Genomic DNA, 26,036 nt, shown 5'->3' with positions numbered 1-26,036 from the left:
TGAATGTGTGTATTTGGGTGTGACTGTGTTCCTGTAGCCTGCACAGCCTTTGGCCCTGTGTTGACTGGAATATTTTCTGAGCCCAAACAAACGTTATGGTAAAAGAGGGTTCAGAGGATGGTTTATGGAAAGGTGCCTATTACCTCAAAATTAAAGGTTAAAAAGTTATTGTGTTAAAATAAAGGACTGAACTTTTGGAAGTATTTAGAGAGATGGCTCTAAATACAGAGACTGTAGTTACAGATTACAAAGCCATACAGTATTCAATCCACCAGTACATAAACAGAGTAGAGGGATTTATCTTTAACTGCACCAAAAAATACTTATCATCCATAAAAGATGTCTATGCTGCTTATGCTGTGTATTGAAGTTATATTTGTGTACAGTGGTGTCAATAGGGTTAGGGTTAGTCAACCAGCTGAGAACGAGCCAAAGGATTCAAGGTGAAAACATTCTCCATCTATAGATCTTTTTAACAGCACAACCAATCGGTCCAATACGTGACCAAGTCAACATTCCCCACAGATATAGCAGAAAAACGAGGACCAAGAAAGTCAGCTGTAGTAACAGTTATCCTGTTGGTGCGGGTCAGATAGCAGTGACGTGACTGTGTGTGCCATCTGTAGCAACAACACCGTGTGTGTCTCTGTGTGTGTCTCTGCTCTGAAGAAAGATTTTAAAATCATACTTAGTGCTCCAGTACGAATCGCAAGCTGCCACTAATGTTTTGGTTTTTCTGAAACGACGACAACATGTTTTATAGCCCCAAATACAACAAAACTATTATAAATGTGACATTGTTGCATCCTGAAGGAATAGCAGCAGAACTGCACAAAACACTACAGCAGGGATGGCTAACAGCTGCACAATGACTAATAACAGCTCCGTTGGCTCAGTTGAAATTGCAGCACTACAGTAAGTGTTTTGTCTGTAGTCACTTTTATTTAATAGGTTCATCCTCTCTTAACTGCCTCCTTCCCGAACCTCCAATTATAGCCCTTGATGCCCACTGTTCAACCTTACATAATCCCTCTGTTGTGTCAGTACGGTCTCATTCAGTACTGCGCATAACATCTATGATCTGTTTGAGGGTGTGTGTGTGTGTGTGTGTGTGTGTGTGTGTGTGTGTGTGTGTGTGTGTGTGTGTGTGTGTTAAGCCTGGCAGTGAGGCATTAAGCCAACGGGCTGACGTCGCTTACCAAGAACACCCAACACTGCCGACCCAGAGAGTAGAAAAACAGTAGAGAAAGAGGGCAGTGTGTGAGCGAGCGTGCACATGTGTGCACATGCATGTGTGTGTGTGTGTGTGTGTGTGTGTGTGTGTGTGTGTGTGTGTGTGTGTGTGTGTGTGTGTGTGTGTGTGTGTCGCATGCGTGGAGACATGCAGGCTTGCTGCCTTATAGATTAAAGATGTCTGACTGTGGGAAACTGAGGATCTGTGTTAACTGGGTTATATAGATGACTATTTCTCCTACTTTAGCGTCAGTGATCTCAGGTGGTTGCAGCCACTGTGAATCCATGCACCAGAGAGCTTTTTGTTGTTTTTCACATTGTTGATTACTGTACAAGTTGTGAAAAGCCATCAACCCCTGAGGTCGCATGTGAACACAAGCATGTGAAATAATGAATTATTATTGTTTATTTACTTTAATTTTAATTGTTGCAAAATCAATTTGTGTTCCAACAAGTTTTATCAAAAAAGTTTCAATTTAACATGTTTTCTGCAAGTTATAACATAAAAAATTATGTTTACTGTCCAACCTGAATGATTGCAAACTTAAAACAAGACGTACATGTGGCATTCTTTTTGCAAGAAAAGCTTTTATGTAATGGAAAACAGTAAAATCTCTAGAGCTTTACGTTTCTTTCATCTGAAATATAAAACCAAATGCATATATATTCTGAGTTGACATCTCACTCACTGCTATTATCACGTCCACATTCTCTGCTTGCATTTTGCTCAGTTCAGTTCAGCAGCCAGGTTACTTTAGGTAAATGAGGTTTCAGTGTAATTCTTGTTTATCCGATGGCACCGTGACTTTCTACGAGTCTGTATATATTTCTTATCTAATGTGTATCTGCAGCTAATAACATACACACACTGCACTGTCATCACCGGGGCAAAACAGACAACAAAAAGCATTCCAGCATCGCTCTCTCTCTCTCTCTCTCTCTCTCTCTCTGTCTCTCTCTTCCATGCATTCTGCAAAAAAAAACAAACAAAAAAAAAAAAACTGGCAGACTTTAAAATGAGCTTTAGGAAGTGGGTCTAATCCAAGGTGATTTATCTAAATGGGACATTTGTGTGTGTGTGTGTGTGTGTGTGTGTGTGTGTGTGTGTGTGTGTGTGTGTGTGTGTGCACCTAATACATCAGCTTGTTTGTATTCATACTGGATGTGTATGTGTGTGTGCAGCTTACAAGCCTGCACAGAGGCATGTGTTTACTCCAGCATGTATTATTTGTGCACAGTAGTCCATGTGTATATGTGTGCGCGTGTGCGCGCGCGCGCGTGTGTGTGTGTGTGTGTAAAAGCCTTAACAAAGGCATTGTTCATCGATGTCTCTTGGGTGAGCTTGTCTCTTTCATCTACCCACCCACACACACAACACACGCACACAAACACACACACACACCACTACCATCAACGTTAAAACATTTATTAGCGCACAGCGCGAACCCACATCAGAGGTTAGGTTAGCAAGCTCTGACTTCTCCACTGTGTCCTGTCAGTGGGTGATGACTAAATCAGTCACTGCAGACACTATCTCTCACTAAAGCTGCTCTTGCAGCCAGTTTCATCAGGAGAGAACAACATTCGGACAGAACCGACCTTGAACCTGAAGTTTGGAAACACACGTGTGCAGTAGATTCATTCATGGAGACTCGGCTCATCTTGATGAATCCTCCCACCCTGTTTATTCTCTCTGCTCCAGACAGTTCAGACAGGTTTAAGGCTCTTAAAGCAGACTCAATCCTTCCTTACATCTGCCCTTTCTTAAATCCCCTGGCCAACTCCAACCAACTGATGGCAGCGCAACATTTAGCTTAGCAAGGAGCAATCCTTGTTCAGATTGTGCGCAGTTACTTCCCACTATCTCACATCAGTTTCATTTCAGCTTCATATTATCATTCTTGTCATTTTTCTTCATCTGCCCACTTCTCCACCTCTTGGTGATATCATATTCATGTACAAAAGTGTGCCCTTTTTGTCTTTGCTGTATTTCATCTTTTCTCTTTTCCCTCTTTGTTAGTGTCCTTGTTCTGTTCTTTTCCCTTTTTTTTTTTACTTTATTCTGCTTGCTCTCTCTTTTTATCAACGCCCTTGTGCCCTGTCTCTTTAATATTTGTTCATCTCTTTTTTCGCTCTCTATCTCACTGTCCCCATCACTCCCTTCACATCCCTTATTACTTCTAGTCTCCACTCTTTCCTTCTCCTCTCCTTCTTCCCCCCTCCGCCCCCTTTGCCTAAGCAGTCTGTGACTGTAATGTTGCTGAAGAGAACACAGTGTGTCAGCCTGAATCAGACAGATGAGCTGGGAGTGGAGTAAGAGGCTGAGAGCACTGCATTAATCCACGCACGCACGCACGGACGGACGCCCGCACGCACACACACACAAGCACGTGCACATAGATCTATTTGCACATTTCTTCATCGTACATTGAAATAAACAGTGCGCCATGTCTCGCAAAGCACCAAATAAACACCTCTGCTTTAGAAACGCCATTCAAAACCAAGTTTGTGTGTGTTGATTGCCTAGCACTGCCAAGGAAACACATGAACTCTGTTAGATCAAACAGAAATCAGAGCTTTGACACCAAAAAGAAGAGTCAGGTAGTTCATTAGCGTACACAACAACAGAGATAGATTTTGGAAAAGACTTTCAGGGAAAAGAAGATGAAAAAGAGGACTGAAAAGACTCATTAAGAAAAAAGGAAACCTGTTTCAAATTAATTTATCGATACTTTGAGTGATTGGTCATAGTTTAACCCCGACAAGGCTGCTCAGTTGAGCCCACCTGATGTAAGCTGGTAATAATCATGCATGTGGCTTTATATAGTACCATATTTTTTTCAGGGAACTCAAGGTCACTTACAATTGCATTCTTCATTCACCTCAATACTTGAAGTATACAGTATGCAGTACTAAAAATAAAAAAAAAATGCCTTGTGTTTCTATTTCTATTAATTATCTATTTCTATTTATTAGAAATTAATAGAACACACAACAAATGCCTTTTCGGCTTTGAAAAAATGTCTTTCTGCACAAGTGTGAACAATAAAGAATGAAACTTCTACATAAGCATTAATAAAGTTTAGCAGGAAGCTGAAAAAAAATCTAATTCCTGATAAATAATAGTGTCATAATCACAAGTGACAGCTTAGCCTAGGTTGATTATCAGACAAACTTCAATATTTGTACTTTTGGATATTATCTGATGTTATCAAAGCTGTACAAATATTAAACTGCTGAAATGAGTCACAAAATATGTATGAGCAGGTCTATAAATGAGGTTTTATTGCTTTTAAAAAGCACAAAATTCAGTAAAATCTATGCCTATTCTTACATTCTGTGAATTCTATCGATGTTGTTACCAACAACTGTGGACTGTAGTAACCTACTTGTTTAAAAAAAAATAGTTCAATCAATCAATCAATAGTTGAATCAAAAATGGTCTGAGTCATTATTGTTTCCGATAGTTTGGTTTCATAAGCCTTCATTCTTCCTGTGATGGTTTCTGAATTCATGTGACTGTGGTGAAATCATTAAAAATATTAAAACACAATTATTTTTTTTATCCATATTTGAATGGGTAAAATTTCAAAATGATGACAGCTTTATTGTTTGCAACACATCTGCACAGGATGGAAAACATGATTCTAAAATGTGTAATTTAATATCATGTTTCTACTCACTGCTATTTTGTATCATGAAATTTGATGCAACAGCAATTTGCCTTTTTGTGAGCAGTTGTTCGTTAACGCTGGACTCCTGCTGCTCCTCTGTACGCGCGCACGCACACACACAGACACACACACACACAGACACAAAAATGGAGAGGCCACCTAATGTGACTCCCAACTGTGAGCTGTCACCCTCCAGTAGACATGTCTTTTTTACACTGGATATTAAAGGGGCCGGGCAGTCCAACCCCTCCAAGAGTTTTGGCTTGTGTTTGACAGAAGGAATGAGCAGAGAGCAGCAGAACAGTCACATCCCAGGAAAAAAGACATTAACTCCTAGAAAGTAAGGGAAGCAGGACAAGACCAGGGCAGCAAGTTACTTTGAACACATAATTGACTGTAAAACCTTCTGTCATGAGGCCATCATCAAAGATTTTTCAGACGCAAAACGCAAAAGAATTAAAAAAAAAAAAAAAAAAAAGTCAGCTACATCAGGGCAGAAGGAAGGGAGGAGAGAAGATTAACACAAAGGCCTATCTGTTTTAAAGTGACTTTGGGATGTTTCATAATGCAACACAACAGCTTTATCTCGCCCGCTCTTTCACATTCCACTGAGCCTCATGCTTACGTATCTGTTCTTTACAAAATTCAAACCTCAGTCCACCATGGCTGAACACAGCTCTCCAGGCGGGAGTCTTGCATGCACTCTGTGTAAGCATGTGACCGACGTGTCTACGCCCCCTGATTAACCAGGGCTACAATGCAACCTTATTTAAAAATACACAGAGGAATTCCAGGAGAGCAGTGAAATCTGAGAGCCATGAATTATAAATACAACAGTCGGAAAAGAGCAAGACGCCCACAGAAAGTCTGCGTGTGCGTGTGTCTGTAAGTGTGTGCGTGCATGTGTGTGTGTGTGTGTCTACCACTAAAGCAGCGCATTGCCAATGTCTCTTAACACATAAAAAATGGACCAGCCTAGTAGAAACATGTACTCCTTCCAGAAAGCTATAGAGTGGGTCTGCCAAACATACAAGTGCAGTACACTATCCAAACCTCTGCAGGCTGCAGCAATACTTCACAAACTACGGCAATTTGAGAAGGTTGTGGCATCATGTCTCTTCAGTGTGAGATGTCTAAAACAAACCCACTGGCAACTATAGAATAAATGTGATATGTATGTGATGAAACACAATCTTATATAAAGTGTTTGATCATTTGGAGAAATTAGCCAAGACGGTGAAACTCGAAAAAAAATCACTTCAAAAACAGTATCAAATCAGCTGCATGCAAACTTCTGCTTTTTTCTTTATGCCATTTTCTCTGAGGTTCACTCACATGGAAGGAACCTGACAAAATAAATAACCTTGAATTAAAGTTAATAACATATGATGCATATTCTTTTTAGCAGTATTACCCACATTTAGTCACGACTGATGGGAAGAGTTTTCCTTGCTTCAACACTCACATCATGCTTTACACGATCACTCGGATTCATTTGTACATTTGCAGATGTGAACCGCGTGTGAATGTTCAACTGTGAAACATTCTGACACACGACACACAGGTGTGACTGCTAAGATGCTAGACCTCCACTGGGATACACTTGAGGTTTGTTGTCTTAAATGTGCATAAATGTAATCGAGAAAAGTTTTAAGACACTATCTTCGGTGTGAGGGAATACAAATAAAGCTGATCTAGTATGAATCGATGATGTACGGAAATACTGAACTGGGCATGTGAATGAAATGTCACTCGTCTGAATTTTTGGCAGCAGCCTCATGGTCACCGGCATGGGCTTTAAACTCCTAAATGCTCCATGGCCATTGCACGGACACTGCCCAAGCTCCGTCAAGGTGGGTCAACACAAAAAGAAAATGCCGCTGTACCGCTGTGTACTCATTTGTTTGTGGCTAAGCACACAACTGAAAAAAGTCAGAAACTCTGTGGACTTCATTTCAGCTGTGTCAGTAAGTTCAACAGGGTAGAGACTGTTCTTCATTTGTAATAAATACATAAAATTAAAAAGTTGGACGTTTGATCAGGAAAAATTGACATCCTGGATAAATAGCACTTAAGTGGCAACACATTCTCACAGAGTAAAAAACAAAATTATCAGTTTTTATTGCACTGCAGAGCAATAATTCCTCTGCAGTATATGTCTGTATTTTTAATGTGACACTAACACAATGAACAAAGTTAGAAGAGAGACAATTACTCCCTCCCAACATAAAAAGCAGTGTTTTGTTGACCCACTGAACCAACAGAAGTCCTGCCTCTGCAGACTGCCTCCCTGCAAAGAACGTCACATTACACACAAAATGCATGTTTCTTAACTACTAGGCCATCTTGGGCATCTGAAAGTTTCCAAACATACGCACACAACCAAACAGGCACGTGGATTCTCTGTGGGTAAAGCCTGTTTACCCATCTCCTCCTGCTTTCCAGCCCCTCGCCGTAGTATTTAAAGAGCTTAAAAGTGATGAATAGTAAAGGCAGGAGCAGTGCAGCATGGTGAGCAGAGCCCCAGCCTGTGGAAACAGGCCTCAGTGTGGATGACAGGCCTAACAAGCTAAATATAGCCTTCTGGGTTATCTCCTCTGTGGGCGCAGCGAGTCCGTTGTTGCTTCACATTATTTACGTGTCTGTGCGTGCACCCTCTCTCTTTCTCTCCCTCTTTCATTTCACACCCCCCCCCCCACACACACACACACACAACACTATCTCCTTCCCTTCCACTCTGTATTGCATATTGTCTCCCTCTCTTTCTCTCCCTCGTTCTTTTTATATATCGCTCTGTCTCGCTCTTTCTTCTTCTCTCTTTCACCTTCACAGCATCTTTTTTTCACTCTCCATTCCTCCTCCCTGCAGTTCTGCCCTTCTAGTGTGTCTCCTTTTTATTTCTTCTACTTCATTCATTTTCAAAAATCCTCTCTCTCTTTCTCTCTCCTCTGTATTCCTCTTGTCTCTATCATGCTCTCCTCTTTTATTCTCTTTATCTCTGCCTCCCTTTGTATCCCTCCCTCCCTCACTCAGCAGCTCCATGTTTTTTTTTCTGTCTGACACTCTCCGAGCCCTTTTTTTTCCTCCCAAGCTATCTTTCCCTTTGAGCCTCTCTTTCTCTCTTTCCCTCCTCTCTCATTTTCCCTCCCTCCTTTCCTCCCTCTCGTTTCTCAGTCATGCCTATAAAGCAGCATAACACTGTGTTAGCCATCCACTACAGCACAGTGAGCTCTTGTTCAAATACTATAGCCCGAGGTGATAAACGTCTGCCATGCTAACCTATATAGATATGTCAGGAGCATCTGCAGCTCTCTGACCTCCTGCCATAGGGAACTGTTTTAGCCTCGTGTTGAACCTCATTGTACAGCAGAGGATACCGAGTGCTATTTCTTCCCATGCCTGACTTACCCAGTGGTGCAGTGGTCACAAAGGCTGTGACATTTATTATGCACAAAATCTGATTAATGTCACCCGTCGCCCCGGTCCATGCAAAGACATAGTTATGCATGCAGGCTGGCATGCCACCACTCCTATTGTACCAGAACGGGTGGAGAGGATTTGCGAAGGAGACGGTGGATATTTATCTGCGCTGTTTGCTCTACAGTACTTCTGTAAAACCACAGCTAAAAGGGAGAAAGTCTCATATTAAAGATGTGTTTTCTTTTGTTTTGTTATGTGAAAGTCAGTGGTTTTCAGGGATTTCCACTATGTGTGTGTTGCTCTGTACTCTACCACATTTATGTGCTCATATATACATATTTTTTGACAGTACAGAAAAGCCATTTTTCAGTGGAAATCTGTGATCATTTTAATCTTCTAAATATGGGTATGTGCACAAAGTTGCTAAGTACTCTTTAAAAAGGTTTTTGTTTGTGCAATTTGCAATGATATAAAGTAACAAAACTGCATCTTTCATTATTTCAGTACTTTCAATTTTTGAATATTTATCCTTAAGTAGGTATTTTATGCATCTGTACTGTACTCACTGATGACTTACACCTTCTGCATTTGAAAATAAAAGTTTCACTCCATGCCAAAATGTATCTCAAAACTTTCTTGTTACTTGTTTCAACCTCTGCAGAAGACATGATATAAGAGAAGCAACAACACAGAGAGGGAAAGAGAAATGTGTAGGGAGGATTATACAGCAGCTGTATGGACAAACTTACCCTGTGAATGTAAATGTGGTGTTCATTCATGTTCAGTTATGATCCGTTTCATCTTTAACGATTCAGTATTAAAATGGCCATTCCATGATTTTTAACATTTAACTTCTGTACCTTTAGTAGATCATAGGATCAGTATTTTCTTAGTTTTACTGAATTAGAAGGGCATCGGTGCTTCTTGTTTTACAAGCCACAGTCAGTATGGCATCATTTCCACCTGGCATTAAAATGCATCCGGGTGATCCGAGCACAAGTGACGAGCCTGAAAGATGAGTGGGAACAGGCACCAATGAGTTTTCACTCACAACACTTGGTGGTCTGGCACGAATATGATCGCATATGTTTGGTAGTGGAAAGGAAATCATATGTGTCTTGAATGCAGTCGGGCACAGCGGCACAGTTGGAAAATATGTAAGAGTGTTAACTTAGAATATTTATAAACCAGATTATGATGGACGGTATAAAATTCACCCCAAACTGCAGCCATCAAATGACGCTGGTTGGTTTATTTTCATGTCATTCAGTTATACTGCTAATCACTGATTGGTAGATTCTCTACTAAAACCCGCCTCCTCTGGGGGACTTTTCCAGTGCTGCAAGCTCCTTTATCTGCTCTTTGATATCAGATTGTTAATATAAAATGAAGCACATACAGTGTTAATTTAATATGATTCATTATTAGAGTTTATTTAAAATGTTATTTTCCAGTTTCTGGACGGGAAGAACCAAGCGTCCCCAGTTGCTCAGTGAAGTGAAGATTAGGGGTTACTGGATTCTGATCTGAAGCACCGAATGTACTGAATTGTCGAATATTAAGTTGTGTCTTAATTTTTGAAAAAAGGATGCAATTATCTCATGAAAATAAACAAAACAAAGAAAATAAACAATTATCACCTATCAAGCTATTTCAGCTCTCAATAAGACAGACGCATGCACGTATGCGAATGAATGAGTATGTTGTCTCTATCCTGTGTGTGTGTATGTGTGTGTGTTTATCTGTTGAGTTGATCTCCTGTCTCTCTCTGCGCTTCTATATCCATTTGTCTGTCTGCCAGTTTGCCTGTCTGCTTCCTTTTCTCTCACACTCTCTCTCTCTCTCTCTCCCTCTCTCTCTCTCTCCCTCCCTCTTTACGCCTATCCATCTGTGTGTCTATCTAGCTTACGGCCCTGATCCTGCCTGCTCTCCCAGGTTTATGAAATGCGAGCAGCTTAGCAGATGGTGCATATCGTATTCTGGTCGGCTCTGTGTGGGTTTTGTACCACAGACGAAGGCTTACGATACATGTGAGCCTTTAGTCGCACAGACACACCAACACAGGGCGCTCAGCCTGTTAGCACACAAGGGAAAGCACAGAGAAAAGGAAGAGCTGGAGGAACAGACTTAAGAATGCAGAAGGTTTGAGGGACAACAGCATCTGATGAGTGACGTGGAAAAGGGAAAGGTGTGTTTTTGAGAGACATGTGAGAGAGGAAGACAAACAGAGATTGAGAAAAAAAACTTAACACAGCAAGTCTACAGAAACACCTAGTAGAAACTCTCCTACGCTACAGTGCTACTGTGGATTTAAAAAAAAAAAACTTAAAGCATCATAATGACTGATTTTGTTGCATGCCATCGACACATGCTGGATTTTCTAGGTTTATATGTGAGTTTTATGATGTCAGAAAATGTGCACCAGTCTGATGTTTAACCACAGAAATACAGCACTGTGCAAAAAAAGCTTAGGCAGTTTGGGGAAAAATGGAGCAAAGCAGGCATGCTTTCAAATGTAAAAACATTATTCATTTATTTAGAGCATTATTCATTTATTTATTTTATTTATTTATTAATCTACTTATTTATTTAATGAGATAACAAAATGCAAAGTGAATGAAAAGAAGGAAAATCAGTAATTGGTGTGTTTGGTGACCCATTTTCTCCTGTCAGTATTTGCACTAGTTTTTCAAAGGAACTCTGCATGAAGATCTTCTGTGAAGGAAGAAATCCTTCTGTCTCTTCCTGTGCTCTCAGACAGATGCCCTATAGAGACTGGCGCTCTGAGGAGCCACACTATGATGTCCTGTAACCACTGTTCCTCTTTATGATCGAGATATTTCTGAATGATACTGGCTGTATGTATCTTCTTTTTTTTTTCCAAGTTGAAGCCTATCAGATGCCTTCCTGATTGCTTATTGATGGATTTGTGACACTTTTATTCACAGCAGCATATGTTTAGTCAGCCGTGTAAGATTAAACAGGAAAATAAGAGAAAACTGATCTTACACAGGCAACAATGAGAAAATGACAAGGACAACCACATGAAAAGCCAAGCCCTCCCTGACGGAAACTCTTAATGCCGATCCATCTATCACCACTAAAGTCTTCATTTAGTTAGGATTCTGTATTCTGTAACTCGTGCGTGAGTATCCAAATCACGCTTCTCAGAGTTTCTTAAAGTTCAGACAATGAAACTTCAGCACTGCTTTCAGTGAAAGCATGACTACTCACCATGATGTAGTGCCTCTGCATCTCCGTCTTCTCACTGGCCAACTTCTCACATTCCAGCTTCAGGCTGCACCAAGAGAAGAACAACACTAGGGTTAAACTTGGGAAAAATACATTAAATATACAGTCAGACTCAGATTATGCAGCTGTCAGACAGTTTAGGGGACTAGAAGTATACCAAAAAATTACAACAAGCTGTTCAATTCAGCTGTCAAAAATGCTACAAGAAATGATTTTCTTCATGGTGGCAACAGGCAGGAGAGTGTTGTTCTCTAAAACTAATGTTCTCACATATAGTGGATGTATGTAGGGTGTCTGAGTCACAGCTGCCCGAAGCCTAATGAGTAAAGAATCCAAAAAAGACATCTCTGAACTCACATTGAAGTGAGAAAGGACTTAAAGACCAATATTCATTTATTATGAATAGCAATGGCAATATGCTCTTTGTTTTCGTTTACTAGTGTACATCCAAGCAGAGCTGGAACTTAGTAGTAAAGTGGTGTTGCCGTCTCACGGCAGGCTATTCGGCCTGCCCTCTGAGGTGTGAGCAAGAGGCTGAATGTTTTAACCTATGGCTGTTTATCTCCCTTTCTGTTTATCCAAGGCCACCTCTGGTCAGCCCAATGACGACGTGATCAATGCTGACCTTCAGCTTTTGGGAGAAAATAAACCACATAAAGCTCAGTGTTGTTTGTTGGAAACTAAAGTATGTCATATTGACATGATCTCAGCCTTGATCAAAAACGGTATGAGAAAGTAGTAGATATGAGAGGTGAATCGTACAAATTAGCTTTTAACAATATGCTGCTAATGTAACAAATATTGATCAATACTATTCATGCCAACATTTTCATCACTGAGAAACAAAACCAAATCTAACAACACTGTTTTGTAAATACATTTATTAAAGTGCAATCATGTCTTGGTGTTAAAAGTGCCTGTGTGTGTTGGACTATACCTATGATATTGAGCCTGAAGGAACTGGAACTCCTCCTTGATTCGGTCCAGAGTTTCCAGGACTGTGAACTTAAAAGACTGGCCAGGCTGCAAGGGGACCTGCGCAGAGAAGGAGCAAAAGAACGGATGAAAAATGGCTATTGAAAGTATGTAGGAGTGAATACTGCATGCATGGTGCCTGTGCTGTATGAGTGTGTGTGCGTGTGCGTGCGTGCGTGCGTGTGTGTGTGTGTGCAGGTGACTGTGAACCAGCACGCACTATATTTGATTGTGTGCTTGGAAGCAGATGTGGGTGTGCACACAAAACAAGTAGTAACTACGCGCACGTGTGTGCGTGCGTGTGCGTGTGTGTGTGTGTGTGTGTGTGTGTGTGTGTGTGTGTCAGAGAGCAAGGAGAGAAAGAAGCCAAGATGAAAGTGAGAGGGAAGGTCACTTCCTCTTCCCACACATCATAAAGCCTTGTCCTCTCTCTCTGTTCTCCTCCTCCTCTAATGACTCTGTCTCCATCCCTCCACTGCCCCCATCCTTTCTTCCTCTCCCACTCCCTCTCTTCCACATTAGCATCCTCTCCACTCTGCCAGGTTGCTAATGTATTCCAGCCTACAAAGAGCTGAGAAGGGAGGAAACATCAAATGAATAACTTATAGGGAATCACGGCATCGTCTCTCACCTGCTAAAAGCTAAAGAAGGCCTAACAAAACAAGCACCTCCCAGGGGTCCACCACCAACAGCCCTCGATGTCTGTCTAAAGCGCTTCGACAGCAGCCCTCCTCCTCCACATTCTCCATGAAGTTTGAGAAACAAGGGCACTGTTGATGTTTTTGATGCTGTAGTTGTTTTGTTGGGGGAAAGGACTTGAGTTAGCAGAAGTGGTGTGTTTGTTTTGTTTTATTTTGTGACACCGTCAACTCCCAGGAGAGATTTTTATGGAAGAAAGAACCATAGTTCTCTGCATTGTTCTCCCTTTTTCTTCCCTGTCTGTATTGGCTAATTTTTCCTTGACTTTGGGACTCCCACTGTTAAACAATACTTATCAATGCATATATTTTTCTCTGTGCAATATACATGTACATATATCGTTTCCAATTGCTGCTACCGGGCTCTCTGCTGTGCATTTGTACATTTGTACTTTTTAATAGTCTTACCCCCTTGTATTCTTGCTGCTCTTTGTGTATATATTTATATTATTTACTGCTATTCTTTATTTCTTTTCCTATTCTATCTTACTATTTGCACCAAGGAGTTGTTTCTAATTTCGTCGTACATGTATGATGACAATAAAAACATTCCATTCCATTCCAAACCCGGAATGAACCCCCACTTCTTTAGCTTTTAGCAGTTCATATCACCTGCCAGAGAGTAGCCTCACTAGGAGCGCTGAGTTACACAATTCCCCACAGAGCCTCTCCACAAGTGCAATAATGCTACACTGCTTTGGAGAGCCTCTGGCCTCCACTATGACAATGAGGTAACCAGCCAAGCTCAAAGCATCAGAACTGCAGATGGAAACAGTAGGTGAGACACTCTACTTTTCAGCCAGCTGATAACCCTGCACCAGTCTATTCAGTCTATAAGTGCCACAGCCACCAGAGAAGACTGAGCCAGTTGTGTCTTGTTCAAGTCTACTGATGTCATGTCAACATTTTGCTGTGGATCAAAACTTTAAGAGAACAATCTATCCGCCCGAAACAGCTCTGCATGCGTCCATCTGTCAAAACCTCATTCATCCAAACAAAGTAGCACCGTGCAGTTGCTACAGTGCAGCTGGGTGGCATTCGGGCCAGGGCTACAGCTGAAAGATTGGCGGTTTCAGTGGCGGGGCTTCATTAGTCTAGACAAGCACAATTCAATTAGATTTCAATTAGACCGTCGGTGGAGGTCAGAGACACGGGTTTCCCAGTAATTAATCCACAGAGCCGAGCTGAGCCTGAGCTAAACTCAGCTGAGGCAGCCATAGTGGGGACACGTAGATGGGCACAGCGCATGCAGACCCTTCAACTTTGTGTGTGCGTGTGCGGTGGGGGAGCGGTGTGGTTAGATATATGGGGGCATCTGCCAACAGATCCCCCCTGACCTTGATTCATACCACACAAACTCAGCAGGGGAGGAGAGGGCTGCTGAAAAAGTGCAGGATGGCATTAGTGTAGACAGTCATGTGGCGCACACACACACACACACACACACACACACACACTCTCTCTCTCTCATAGCTATTAGTGCATTGAAAACACAATATTGTGCATAAAAAAAGTTTGCATGAGACCCCAAAGAACCCACAGAGGTGAAGGAAGAGCTGAGGAGGGGGTAAAAAGTGAGGAGGGAAACTGATACAGAAGGAAGTGACAGACCAGTCTGACATCCTTACTGAGGAATGAAAGAACAAGCAGAGAAACGGATGATGAAAGAGCAGCTTGGCTGCTGACTGAGAGGGATGGCCAACTATTCATATGTCTGACACTAAGGGGAAGGCACAAGAATAAAGAGAGAGGGGAGAGGGAGAGAGAGTGAGAGAGAGAGAGAGCGAGAGAGAGAGCGAGCTATAGTCAACACAGCCTCATCACTCTACCCTGTGTACTGTCCATCAGCCTGTGGTAACATGGCTCCCACCATCTGCTGCTGCGCACACATGAACACACAGACATGTGAACGCACAGACCAAGTGCTGCTGGCAGGTTACATCAGCAGCACTAAGTCATATAACAAAGCCCATAGTCACAGACCGGCATTATACAAGAGATCTGCGAGTCAAAGCCACCCGTGCTGACGTGACGCCGTGTGTGATGCACTGATGGGAAAGATTTGAATTATTTTCATCTGTTGGACGAAAACTCCAAAAGATGTCTTACTTTTGGTTTGCCAGTTGCACCTTTTCGAATGAGTTTCATGGAGCCCAAAGCAATAAAAAATTTCTTATGAGTAAAAAGGAAATGAAAAATACAAAAAAAAAAAAAAAAAAAAAAAAAGAAGAAGAAGTTATAAGGTCCTCAGGCAAAAGGAGAAATATTCCCAGCTTGTGCTTAGCTATGTCAGGATAAAAAGGCTTGGATGGAAAGCTGGTATCAAATTAGTTCATGCTTAACAGTAATAACAGGAGACTTGGAGTCTTACTCAAGGACACTTCAGCTGGTAAGAGTAAAACTGAGCTATAAGTGCATTAGCTATATGTGTGTTAGCTCTGGAGTGTTTACATAGATGGCGGCATCAGCAAGTCACGCCGTATGTACACAAGAACAAACATTTGTTGTTGGAGTGCATGTGTGTTTCATCTTTCTTGTATTGTGGCAGATGGCAGCCCAGACTGTTTGGGGTCCAATCGCACATCGCAAAGGGCCAAAAAACAGCCTCCACCACCTCCTGTGTTTTCATGTGTATATGCATACATGCACGTGTGCACGTTATTATCTGGCGTAGGACATCCTGGAACCTACAACTGATCCAGTTAATCTTGGAGGTGTAGGTGGAGGAGGGGAGAGGAAGAGCGACAAAGGTCGCACATGCACGCGCACGCACGCACGCACGCACGCACGCACGCACGCACGCACGCACGCACGCACGCACGCACGCACGCACGCACGCACGCACGCACACACACACACACACACACACACACACACACACACACACACACACACACACACACCATGTGGTAAAGCAGTCAATCACAATTTGGACGAACTGGCACGAGCAAGCAGAGAATTAAGAAGGATTATGTATGGTGGGAGAGGCGGAGGAAGGCGAGGGTAGGGGAGGGAAAAGGGGCAGTGGTAGATGAAGCGTATTTCACAGCATAGAATGATGGAGGTCTGCCATCCATAACCATACCCTGCATGTCTGCTGACAGTCCGTCTGACTGTAAGAGCTGATTATACACAGTAATGTGAACTTATGTTAAGCATTTAATAATGTCACATTTATGTTGGGGCTCAGAGGCTCAGTGTGAAGTCATGATGAAAAAGTCCACAATCACGGGTTAGCATCACATTTAAGTGACATTCAATTTTGTTGAAGATTTTTTTTTTTTTTAATTGTTTGTCCCTGTTTATTTACTTGCAGTCCTCATCTTAACGTTGGATGCATTGTAACGTGAACACTTCTAAATGTCAATCAAAAGAATGGTGTGAAACTAACCACAGGATATGATTAATGCCATCCACATGCTCTGCTATACATGTTTTGTTTGAAAGTGTATATTGAAGACTTAACAGGGATGCACATGTGAAAAAAAAACAACAAAAAAAAAAAAAACATAGTCATGTTGTAGTGGTGAAAAACTCTCCAACTGTGGTTTTGACAGGCTCGCATTTTCCTTCTCTGAGAAAAAAGGCGGCATCATCAAATCTTGTGTGGCCTTTACAAATTGCCATTCAGCAAATGTCACATGTCAGTGTCATTGCACAAACACAGACTACATTTTATGATGAAGACATTACAAAGCGGGGACTTTGTGGAGACGTGATTGTACTGTGGTGCCTTGAAAATAAGTGTCTTATTCTGAGACACGCACACACACACACACTTTCTTTCTCTTCTTGAAGTTTGAATTTCCAATTCATCCCGAAACACTGCTGCTGGTTGCATTGCTTATTTTCAGTCTGATTTCTGGTATTTTTTCACGTTTGGTGTAAATCTGAGGTCATTCTCGTTCCGTTTGCCTCTGCATCAGTCTCCCTGTCTGTTTATCCGTCACATGGAAGTCTTCTGTTCGAGCAGCTGCCTGCTTTTTCAACACTGTCAGCGACTACAGAGGAGAAGCAGCAACTGTGAAACAGATGCAGGTCTGGGAGTGATTGGGAGGGAAACGATTCTATCTGTCTTCGTGTCTGCTCCTTCTATCTGTTTAGCTCCTGGCACACTTTCTTCCCACACATGAGCATTCACGTGATATAAGCTGGCATGCCTATGCATGGATGCATTCATCAAAACAAAATACCCACAAAATATTTCCCTTTTCCTGGCGCCCCGTCTTCTGATGCTCCATCTCCAACATCTCTCCTTCTTTCGCTTCTTTCACTCTTTACTTCTCCTTCTTACACCCTTTGTTCTTCCCTGTGCCTTTGAGTCTTTGAGACAAGCACAGGCACATTCAGATAGTGCATGAAATAATAATTGCCTGTGAAATATTTAGGAAAAAAGGCACATGAATAGATGAGAAATGCCAAGTGTGGCAGAGGAGTGTCAGCACCCCTTGTGTACATGTTTGTGTGTGTGTGTGTGTGTGTGTGTGTGTGTGTGTGTGTGTGTGTGTGTGTGTGTGTGTGTGTGTGTGTGTGTGTGTGTGTGTTGAGATACCGTTTGCGCCTGCTAAACTAAATAGGAGCGGAAAAAAGCAGCAGCTCATTGATTTAGACTGTGTGGAAGAAGACTGAAGACAGGCTGCAGGAAAGGACAGAGACTACATATCAGTCATATTTTTATGGAGCCCCTGATTTTTAAATGGAACAGATCGTTCAATGGAAAAGCCAAAAAGTAGTGGCAATACAGTACTTTTGTGTAATTACTTATAGCATTGCTGTTGCCAATATACGTATGACTTTAATCATCCCACACAGTGAGCAATCTATTGTCCTATTGCAGTCTTGGGAATTTAGTGATGGTTTCTAAGTTCAATTATGCAGTCTGCGGAAACAAAGGTGCCCTGTTCTGTAGTATTTCAAGTGTCAAGGAACATATTAACAAAGGAAAAAAATTGATGAAGAAGATATCATACTGTAATTTCTAACTACTGAGAAAAATTGGCAAGTTCCAGGATAGATTTCGTCTGTGTTGAGCAGTCTAATAACAGATTAAAGAAAGGACTAACAGTAACAGTTGGTTCTTGTCAGGAGAAAAAACAAATTTCTGAGCGGCGATCTCAACAACCTTGATAACTTTATAGAAAAAGTACAGAAAACCAAACAATCTAATTACAATTGTCAGCTTCATGAGTGAGACGACAAGCAGAAAATATTTTTGACACTTATCAGCGACACCTGTGGTAAACGAAAACTCAAGAAGTTCACAAGCTAACCAGTCAGCGAGTCAGGCATCAGTCAGTCAGAGAGCGAGCCCGTTACTGCTACAGCTCGCCAGTCAGCCACTAAGCCAGTGGTGGATTACAAATCAGGGAAAGACTGGCAGTCAAATTAGTCTCTGGACTCCAGCCAAGCCATGCTCTGATCATTTCTTTTAATGGCAAAGAAAAGAACACAGAACGCGGGATTTGAGGATAGAAAATGGCCTGTTTTTCTAATCAGAGAGCAGTCTTAATCTGGGTAGCTGCCGATCAGAAGTTGTTGCCTGCTTGAATGCCATCATCCTTGTTCTGTGGGTCATCTCACCACAGCAGTATGGTGCTGCGTGGTTTCATGACGTTTAGCCATAGTATAGGGCTGCTTTTGAATGCTGAATGAAATTAAAAACAAACAAGACGAGGACAATAGAGAGGAGGGGACAATGCCATCTGTGGGAGCTGACCACAACCCGTGGTGCTGTTTACCATACATAGCTTTCATGACAACACACACACACACACACACACACACACACACACACACCCACACACACACACACACACACACACACACACACACACAAGTGCACAAAGAACTATACAAATACATTAAAGCTCGTGTCTGGAGTTTCTGTTCATTTCCAACGTATGTATCATTTTTCAACAGAGCTTCAATGTGTTAGTCTGATTTGATACTATAATATAATATTAGCATAAAGCAATAAAAAATTTATTTATGAGCCCCTCCTTCCTCTCATAGACCCCTATGTTATCTGAAAAAGCGCCGGTCAGCTTCAGCCAATAGATTTCGAGCTTCTGCTTTGTCATGCTGTCAATCAAAGTGTGCACGCAGCCAGAGAGCACGGCCGCTCGCGCAGGCAGAGTTGAGTTAGCTCTGCAGCAGCCACCGCGCTTACCTCGGATATATCCACTGTCTGCTGAACATCCACCGTAAACAGCTAAACATGTAGGATGCTGTAGGGCTCGGAGGCTCTCATTTTCACCCGACGGATAACGCGTGTGCACAGTTAAAGGGGCGTGGCTTGGTCGCTCATGAAAGCAGAGGGAGGGCGGAACCTCGAGACGTTTGATTAAAAAAAACCTCTCTCTTTCAAAACTCCGGACACGAGCTTTAACAAGAACTCACATATACTTAACACCTGCTAATAACTATGTACCGCCACTGTCAAAATGTAATCTAACTAAAAATCTGAAAAAGTACATAAGTCCAACTTTAAAAAAAAAAAAAAAAACAGATATTTTCATTAATGAAGCATTTATCCCTTTTTTTTACCTTCCCACCTATTGTCATGATTTTCAAAACCAACAAAGTTGCTACATAAACCCCAGGAATTGAAGTAGCAGATTTTGGATGCATAGAGCTTTTCTTTCTTTTTGGTTGTTTTGGATTTTATTTGATTTTCCCACCAAAACAGGATGTTTTGCTATCTTTGAACATCTTTTTTTTTTTTTTTTTTTTTTTTAAACCAAATCCAAACAATATGCAAAAGCTGTTTCATACTCCCGGCCTGTAGCACATTTCCTAAATGCTGTCATACTGAAAGATGTTTATTGGCAACCTCATAATAACATCAATTGAGATGTTCAGAGTTCAGTATTGTTGCAGTTTATCAAACAGTCAAAAACTTTGGCGTCTAAATTGAAGCTTAAAGTACTAATTTTCTAGTCTGCATCACACCCTGTCTGTCTCTGTCTCTCTCTCTAAATAATGTGCGAGAGCACAACAAAAGTCTGCACCAAAGTGTTTACTTGTGGCGATGCTCAATTTCTGTATGAAGATGTGAAATGCATACTGCATGCATGTGTAAATGAGTGTGAGTCTGTTCAGAGTGCCAACTAGTGGTTACTGACATCTCCATTGCACATGAAAAAACAGAAAACAAAAAAACAAATCCCCTCCTTCTCTCTCTTTTTCTCCTTCCCACTCCCTGTTTCACTGGGGTGTAGCAGCCAATCCAGGGCTGGTACATTCACAGCAAAAGTCCAGGTCGGAGCGGGACAATATTTACTGTTATTGTTGTTGGCAAACAGTCCACACACATAAACTGTCTCGGCTGCCTTCCTCTCTCCCAAGTCCACACACACGCACACACGCACGCACGCAAGCACACACACACACACACACACACACACACACACACACACACACACACACACACACACACACACACACACACACACACACACACTGAAAATCACACAGACCAGGACGTTTACACACACAACGGAGTCACGTTTCAAGTTTGGATTCTCATCAATCAAAGAATAACAGGGAAAAGGGTCGGATCAGTCCTAAATCCATTCTTCAGCAGGACTGTAACTCCAAGCATGCATAAACAGCTATAAAAAAAAAAAAAAAAAAAAAAAAAAAAAAAACTATTTTCAGTAACAAGAAGAACAAGCAGTCCTTCAATAAATGGCACGGCCCCACTAGAGTCCATATGTCAACAACATGGAGTCAGTCTGAGATTGCATGATATTATATGAGACAGAAGTCACTAAGGCAGCCTGAGTACACAGAAAAGCTGCAGGACAAATACTTGGAAAAACCAGTCTCACAAGCAACTTCAAGAATACTGTTTCTTCAGTACACAGAGCAGGGGTGGAAACAAAAACTAATGATTTGACGGCATTTTTGTGTATCACATTCAGCATTGTGTTAACTGACTAAAGCTCAGAGTAACTAACCTCGTCAAGGGAACATGAACTGATGAAGCCACTTAGATGTGTTCAAAACACATAATTAAGACCTGACACAATTGCTTTAAAGATGCCCCCTACTTGGACTACTGAGAATAATCATAGGCGTGTTCATTAAGTTGTCTTTTAAAGCATCACAACTTCAGTTCAGGGCCTTAAACTTTTGCAGTTCGTGCACAAAAGGACACAAATTAAGTTGCACACAAAATCATTCATGTAACCTGCGCTACGCACACAGCTGAATCAACAGAAACAGAAGCACACACTTAGACAGACTGCTATTACAAATATGTTTTTTTTCTCTCAAAGCACTGAGAAGATGCAGACACAAAAGAAGAAACCCACACCAATAAATAAATAAATAAACGAATAAATAAATCACATGAATCACATCACACAAGCACGTGAATGCACACATAAACAAACACAAAAACTCACAGGAACACAAACACACACACACACACACACACACAGACACACACACAGTTCTGATAATTCTTGCCACAAAAATCCAGTGGAACCAATTACAGCTCTGCCCTCCTGGCAAATCAGCCCTCATTTTTAACTCTTTCCCACCAGAAAACAAGAAAAACAAAGTCACTGTTTGAGCCCCAGATGCATGTTGTATTTATTTACACTGAACATCTTTTTTAGTACTTCCAAAGAGAAGTAAAGAGATTCAGGGTACACAGATTCAGGGGAATTAAACCACGATGTGCAACTGACACCAACAAGCATGAATCATGCCCACTGACTAACAGAGTCGAGCCACAGAAGTAACAGATGTGTAGCTCAGAATTTACACAGAACAATCAGAGCCTGGTGGCTCTAATGAACAACAACAAATCCCAAAAATCCATAACTTCTGCATGTTTTCACTAAAATTTACATATTGAACACTTTTCATTCAGTCATCATGACTTGAGCAGTACAAACTTCCTTTGAAACTTATCACCGCAAAGAATATCTTTTCAACACACGTAACCTTATCACTATTTAGAAAGTCAGCTGCAACACGAGACATTAAAAAAGTGGTCTGATGTGGATAAATACAGTTTGATTTGTAACACTGAGTTTTAAATGCAATAGTTAGGAAAGCTCTTATCACAGTTTCACAGAGTTGAAGTGCATTCATGGGAACGGTTCCTGCTTTGTTGTTTTTTTTTCGGTGACATACAACAGCTTTTCATTGTGATGGACAGTGAGAGCAAAATCTGTATACGTACAATGAATGCAACAGGTGACAAAATTAATTCAGGACTCAAGCGTTTGCAAGGTGGCTTCCTCTGCAATATTAAACTACATGTGAATTATTGGCATATTGAGAAGTGTGAAACTAGCCTCCGACTTGATAATGTAATTGATGTTTAAATTGTGTAATACTCCCCAAAAAAAACATACCTAGCAATATTACACTTATACGTTGATTTATTGATCTATTAATTTTTTTTTTTTTTATTTAGCCATATTTTTCAGCTCTAAATTTAAACCTTGTGAATTGAAAGATGAAAGATCAACAAAGGAGAGAACATTTTTGTGACTGAGCTCAAATGAGCAGTGGTGGTCCAGAGGTTGGAGAATGTGACTTGGGATATGAGATTTGCTGGTTTGAATCCCACAACCGGGACCTCAGGTGCAATAATAACAAGGTAACCCACTGCTCCTAGAAGTAGGACAAGTAAATGCAGAGAACCTTCAAAGAGTTTCCCCGTGGGATTAATAAAATGTTTCCTACGTTTATTGATTTCAAAGGGGATAAACTTCATATTTTACTTAGAACTGTGTTTGTCTAACTACGTTATCCAAGTTAGTGAGGCAAGAGCCAGTACAAGCTGGGATTAAGAGAAAGTCTGGCCGACTGAAAAGGTTGACAACTGATCACAGAACGAGCAAAGAAAAACACACACCAAACCATGAACGCACCACAAAGACCTGAGATCAAACCTGGTCTTCTTCTTTTGAGGTGAGAGTGCTAACCACTACACTCCCAGTCGTGCCCAAGACTGATGTATACGTACAACACCATGTTGACTCACACACACAAACAAACACACACACACACACACACACACACACACACACACACACACACGCACACACACACACACCATTCTTTGCACCTTCATGCCTCTTCACAGATCACATTTCAGAGAAAAACCAGAAATAAAGTTCCACTGGCTGAGGAGGGCCGCAGAGGCAGGAGGAGAGTGAAGGAAAACAGAGAGGGAGAAAAACAGAGCAGAGACAGAAAGAGCACGATAGAGGCTATCGATCGGTTGGAGTTGGCTCGATCTGGGATTGAACTTTATCACAAACGCAGAGCATCGCAGCAGGAAGCTCTCTGATACACCTCTAAAGGAGAGAACAGAGGAATGTTCACACTCCTATTCTGCCTTCGCATCTCTCATTCATTTTCATTTCTCTTTCCACCCACAGCCTTATCTTTTAAAAGAATTATTCTTTCTTTTTCCTCTTTCTTGGCTCTAATATCTTTCACTTTCTTCCTTTGTTTTTCACTTCCCTCTGTGTCTTTCAGCATCTTTCTCTCCCTTATATTTTTCAGTGGCTGGCTTATTAGCATTCTCTCTGTACATATAATTGATTCCTCATGCCTTCCTCTTGTGAAAATGTCATTCATAATTCCCTGTGATAGCTTGCTGGCTGGCTGGCTGGCTGGCTGGCTGAGTGGTTGGCTGGCTGGATGGCTGACTGTGAGGCAAAGTGGCCACTGACCCATTTGTAGTAGATACAAAGAGACTGACAACCAAATCTGATTATAGCAACCAGACTGGGGCCCTTGTGAAACGAATGGCCTCAGCCAGACTGAGCCTAAGCTGTCATTCATCCCTTCATGCTGTTTAGCCTATATCTTTAACCTTTATTTAGCCTGGCAGGTAAATTAAGGGCAAATTCTCACTATTAATGATGGACGAAAATAAAAGAGGGAAGAGACTTTTGGAATGTACTAAGCATGAATTATCAACATTTTAATCATCAGTGTGTGTGTGTGTGTGTACATATATACTTGTGTGTGTTTGCTTAGCAACAGAAATGAGCAAATGGACAGCTGACAGTCAGACTGAGCCTTCCACATACACATACACACACACACACACACACACACACACACACACACACACACACACACACACACACACACACTAAGACACCCAGATCTATCCCCACATTTGTATTGACATGCACAGTCTTTGACACATACATACACTATAGCAGATTAGTGAACACACACACACACACACACACACACACACACACACACACACACACACACACACACACAATTATGTGTACAGTATATATACACATGTAAGTTGAGAAGCGCAGATTCAGTTAGATGCCACCTACATAGCCAACTATCAACAAGAGCTCAAAGGCACCTGGCTGCAGCTGACAGAGAGGGAGGAGGTGGTGTATGAGTGTGTGTGTGTGTGTGTGTGTGTGTGTGTGTGTGTGTGTGTGTGTGTGTGTGTGTGTGTGTGTGTAACCAGGAACCTCTTAGCTCAAACACCCCAATCCCCTCCCATCACATCTCCTCATGTTACAGTATAGTTCCTCTAACTAAATAAGCTGTAACAAACACAGAGGGACAGAGGGCCACAGGACGGGGTGAAGCAGGGAAACACCCTGGGACTCAAAGGAAGATGAAGAGGAAGTAAAAGGAAGAGAAGCACAAAATAAAAAGTTAAAAAATGACAAAAGACAGGGGGAGACAAGACTGACAACCTCAAATGTTGAAAAAGCAACAGGGAGAATGGAGTTGGGAGACAAAAATGCAGAGAGACAGGAAGAAAAAAGTGAGACAGACAGGGAAAAGAGACATAAGGAGGTACTTACCGGATGCCTGCCCTGAGGGTACATGATCCCAGGAGAGGAGAGGCTGCCAGTCCGTTTGATGGCCAGGTTAGTCCCCTGGCCCTCCACTCCTCTGCCCTCCACCGGTTACACAGCCGAACAAACACACACACAAAGTCACTCACACTCACACACACACACACACACACACACACACACACACACACACACACACACACACACACCACTCAATAAGTCCAAGCTCTGCTCTTTGGTTGGGTTTGAACACAGCAGTCTTTACTCTTCCTTTGCTTCCTTTTGCTCTGTCTTTTCAATGTGAATTCCTGTTGACAGACAACTGAAGAGCTCTGAGTCCGTCGATGCGTTCATCCCAGAATGTCATGTTAAAACTGAATGCCAGACTTTACCTCCATCTCCTCCTCCTCCTTATTTTTCTTTCTCCAGCGAAAGGAAAGTCACAGTTTCGGCTCCTCTTTTCTCACTCCACCTCTTCGTCTTCTTGACAGTGTCTCTGTCCGGTTTCCTAACCCTGTGATCAGTCAAGGTCCACGCGTAGTGACATGACACAGAGAATTTCATCCATGCAAGCTCCTCTCTTCCACCACTCCGCCTCCTCCTACTCCTCTCCTCGTGCCCCTTCACCCAGCAGTCCAATGGCAAACCGTACAAACATAAACACACACTCAGCTCAACCAAATAGCCTTCTCCTCTGCTTTTTCCTCCTCTTCACCCTCTCTCTGACACACTGAAGCGTCTGCCTTGACTGCAGCTGCAGGAAAGAAGAAGGAGAAGGAAAAGAAGGTGGAGGAGGAGAAGGATGAGGAGGAGGGAGGGTGTAAGGGAGAGAAAAAAAGAGTGAGAGCTTTGTTTTTAATCTAAATGTGGAAAAAAAAACGCAAGAGGAAAGCAGGAAAGAACAGCAGGTCAGTGGAGGATCCAGCGGGCTTTTCAGCAGCAAGCCCTAGACTGTAATATAT

The 26,036-nt window shown here is 41.9% G+C and overlaps 1 protein-coding gene across 3 annotated transcripts in view; it reads right to left on the bottom strand.

Annotated features, from left to right (window-relative positions):
• Nucleotides 1-25,792, bottom strand: part of tle2b (TLE family member 2, transcriptional corepressor b) — a 92,158-nt gene extending 66,366 nt beyond the window's left edge. For all 3 annotated transcript variants that reach the window (XM_030082764.1, XM_030082766.1, XM_030082765.1), the window contains exons 1-3: nt 25,081-25,792; nt 12,517-12,614; nt 11,562-11,625 (exon numbers count right to left, since the gene is read on the bottom strand). In XM_030082764.1, coding sequence (XP_029938624.1) covers nt 11,562-11,625; nt 12,517-12,614; nt 25,081-25,104 — 186 coding nt within the window. In that variant the 5' untranslated portion in view covers nt 25,105-25,792. The remainder of the gene's footprint in view (nt 1-11,561; nt 11,626-12,516; nt 12,615-25,080) is intronic.
• Nucleotides 25,793-26,036: the final 244 nt, after the last annotated feature.

The sequence above is a fragment of the Salarias fasciatus genome, chromosome 23 (assembly GCF_902148845.1).
Source record: "Salarias fasciatus chromosome 23, fSalaFa1.1, whole genome shotgun sequence".
Taxonomy (NCBI): Eukaryota; Metazoa; Chordata; class Actinopteri; order Blenniiformes; family Blenniidae; genus Salarias; species Salarias fasciatus.
Note: the sequence above shows the minus strand (reverse complement) of the source record. Positions and strands in the feature narration are given on the sequence as shown.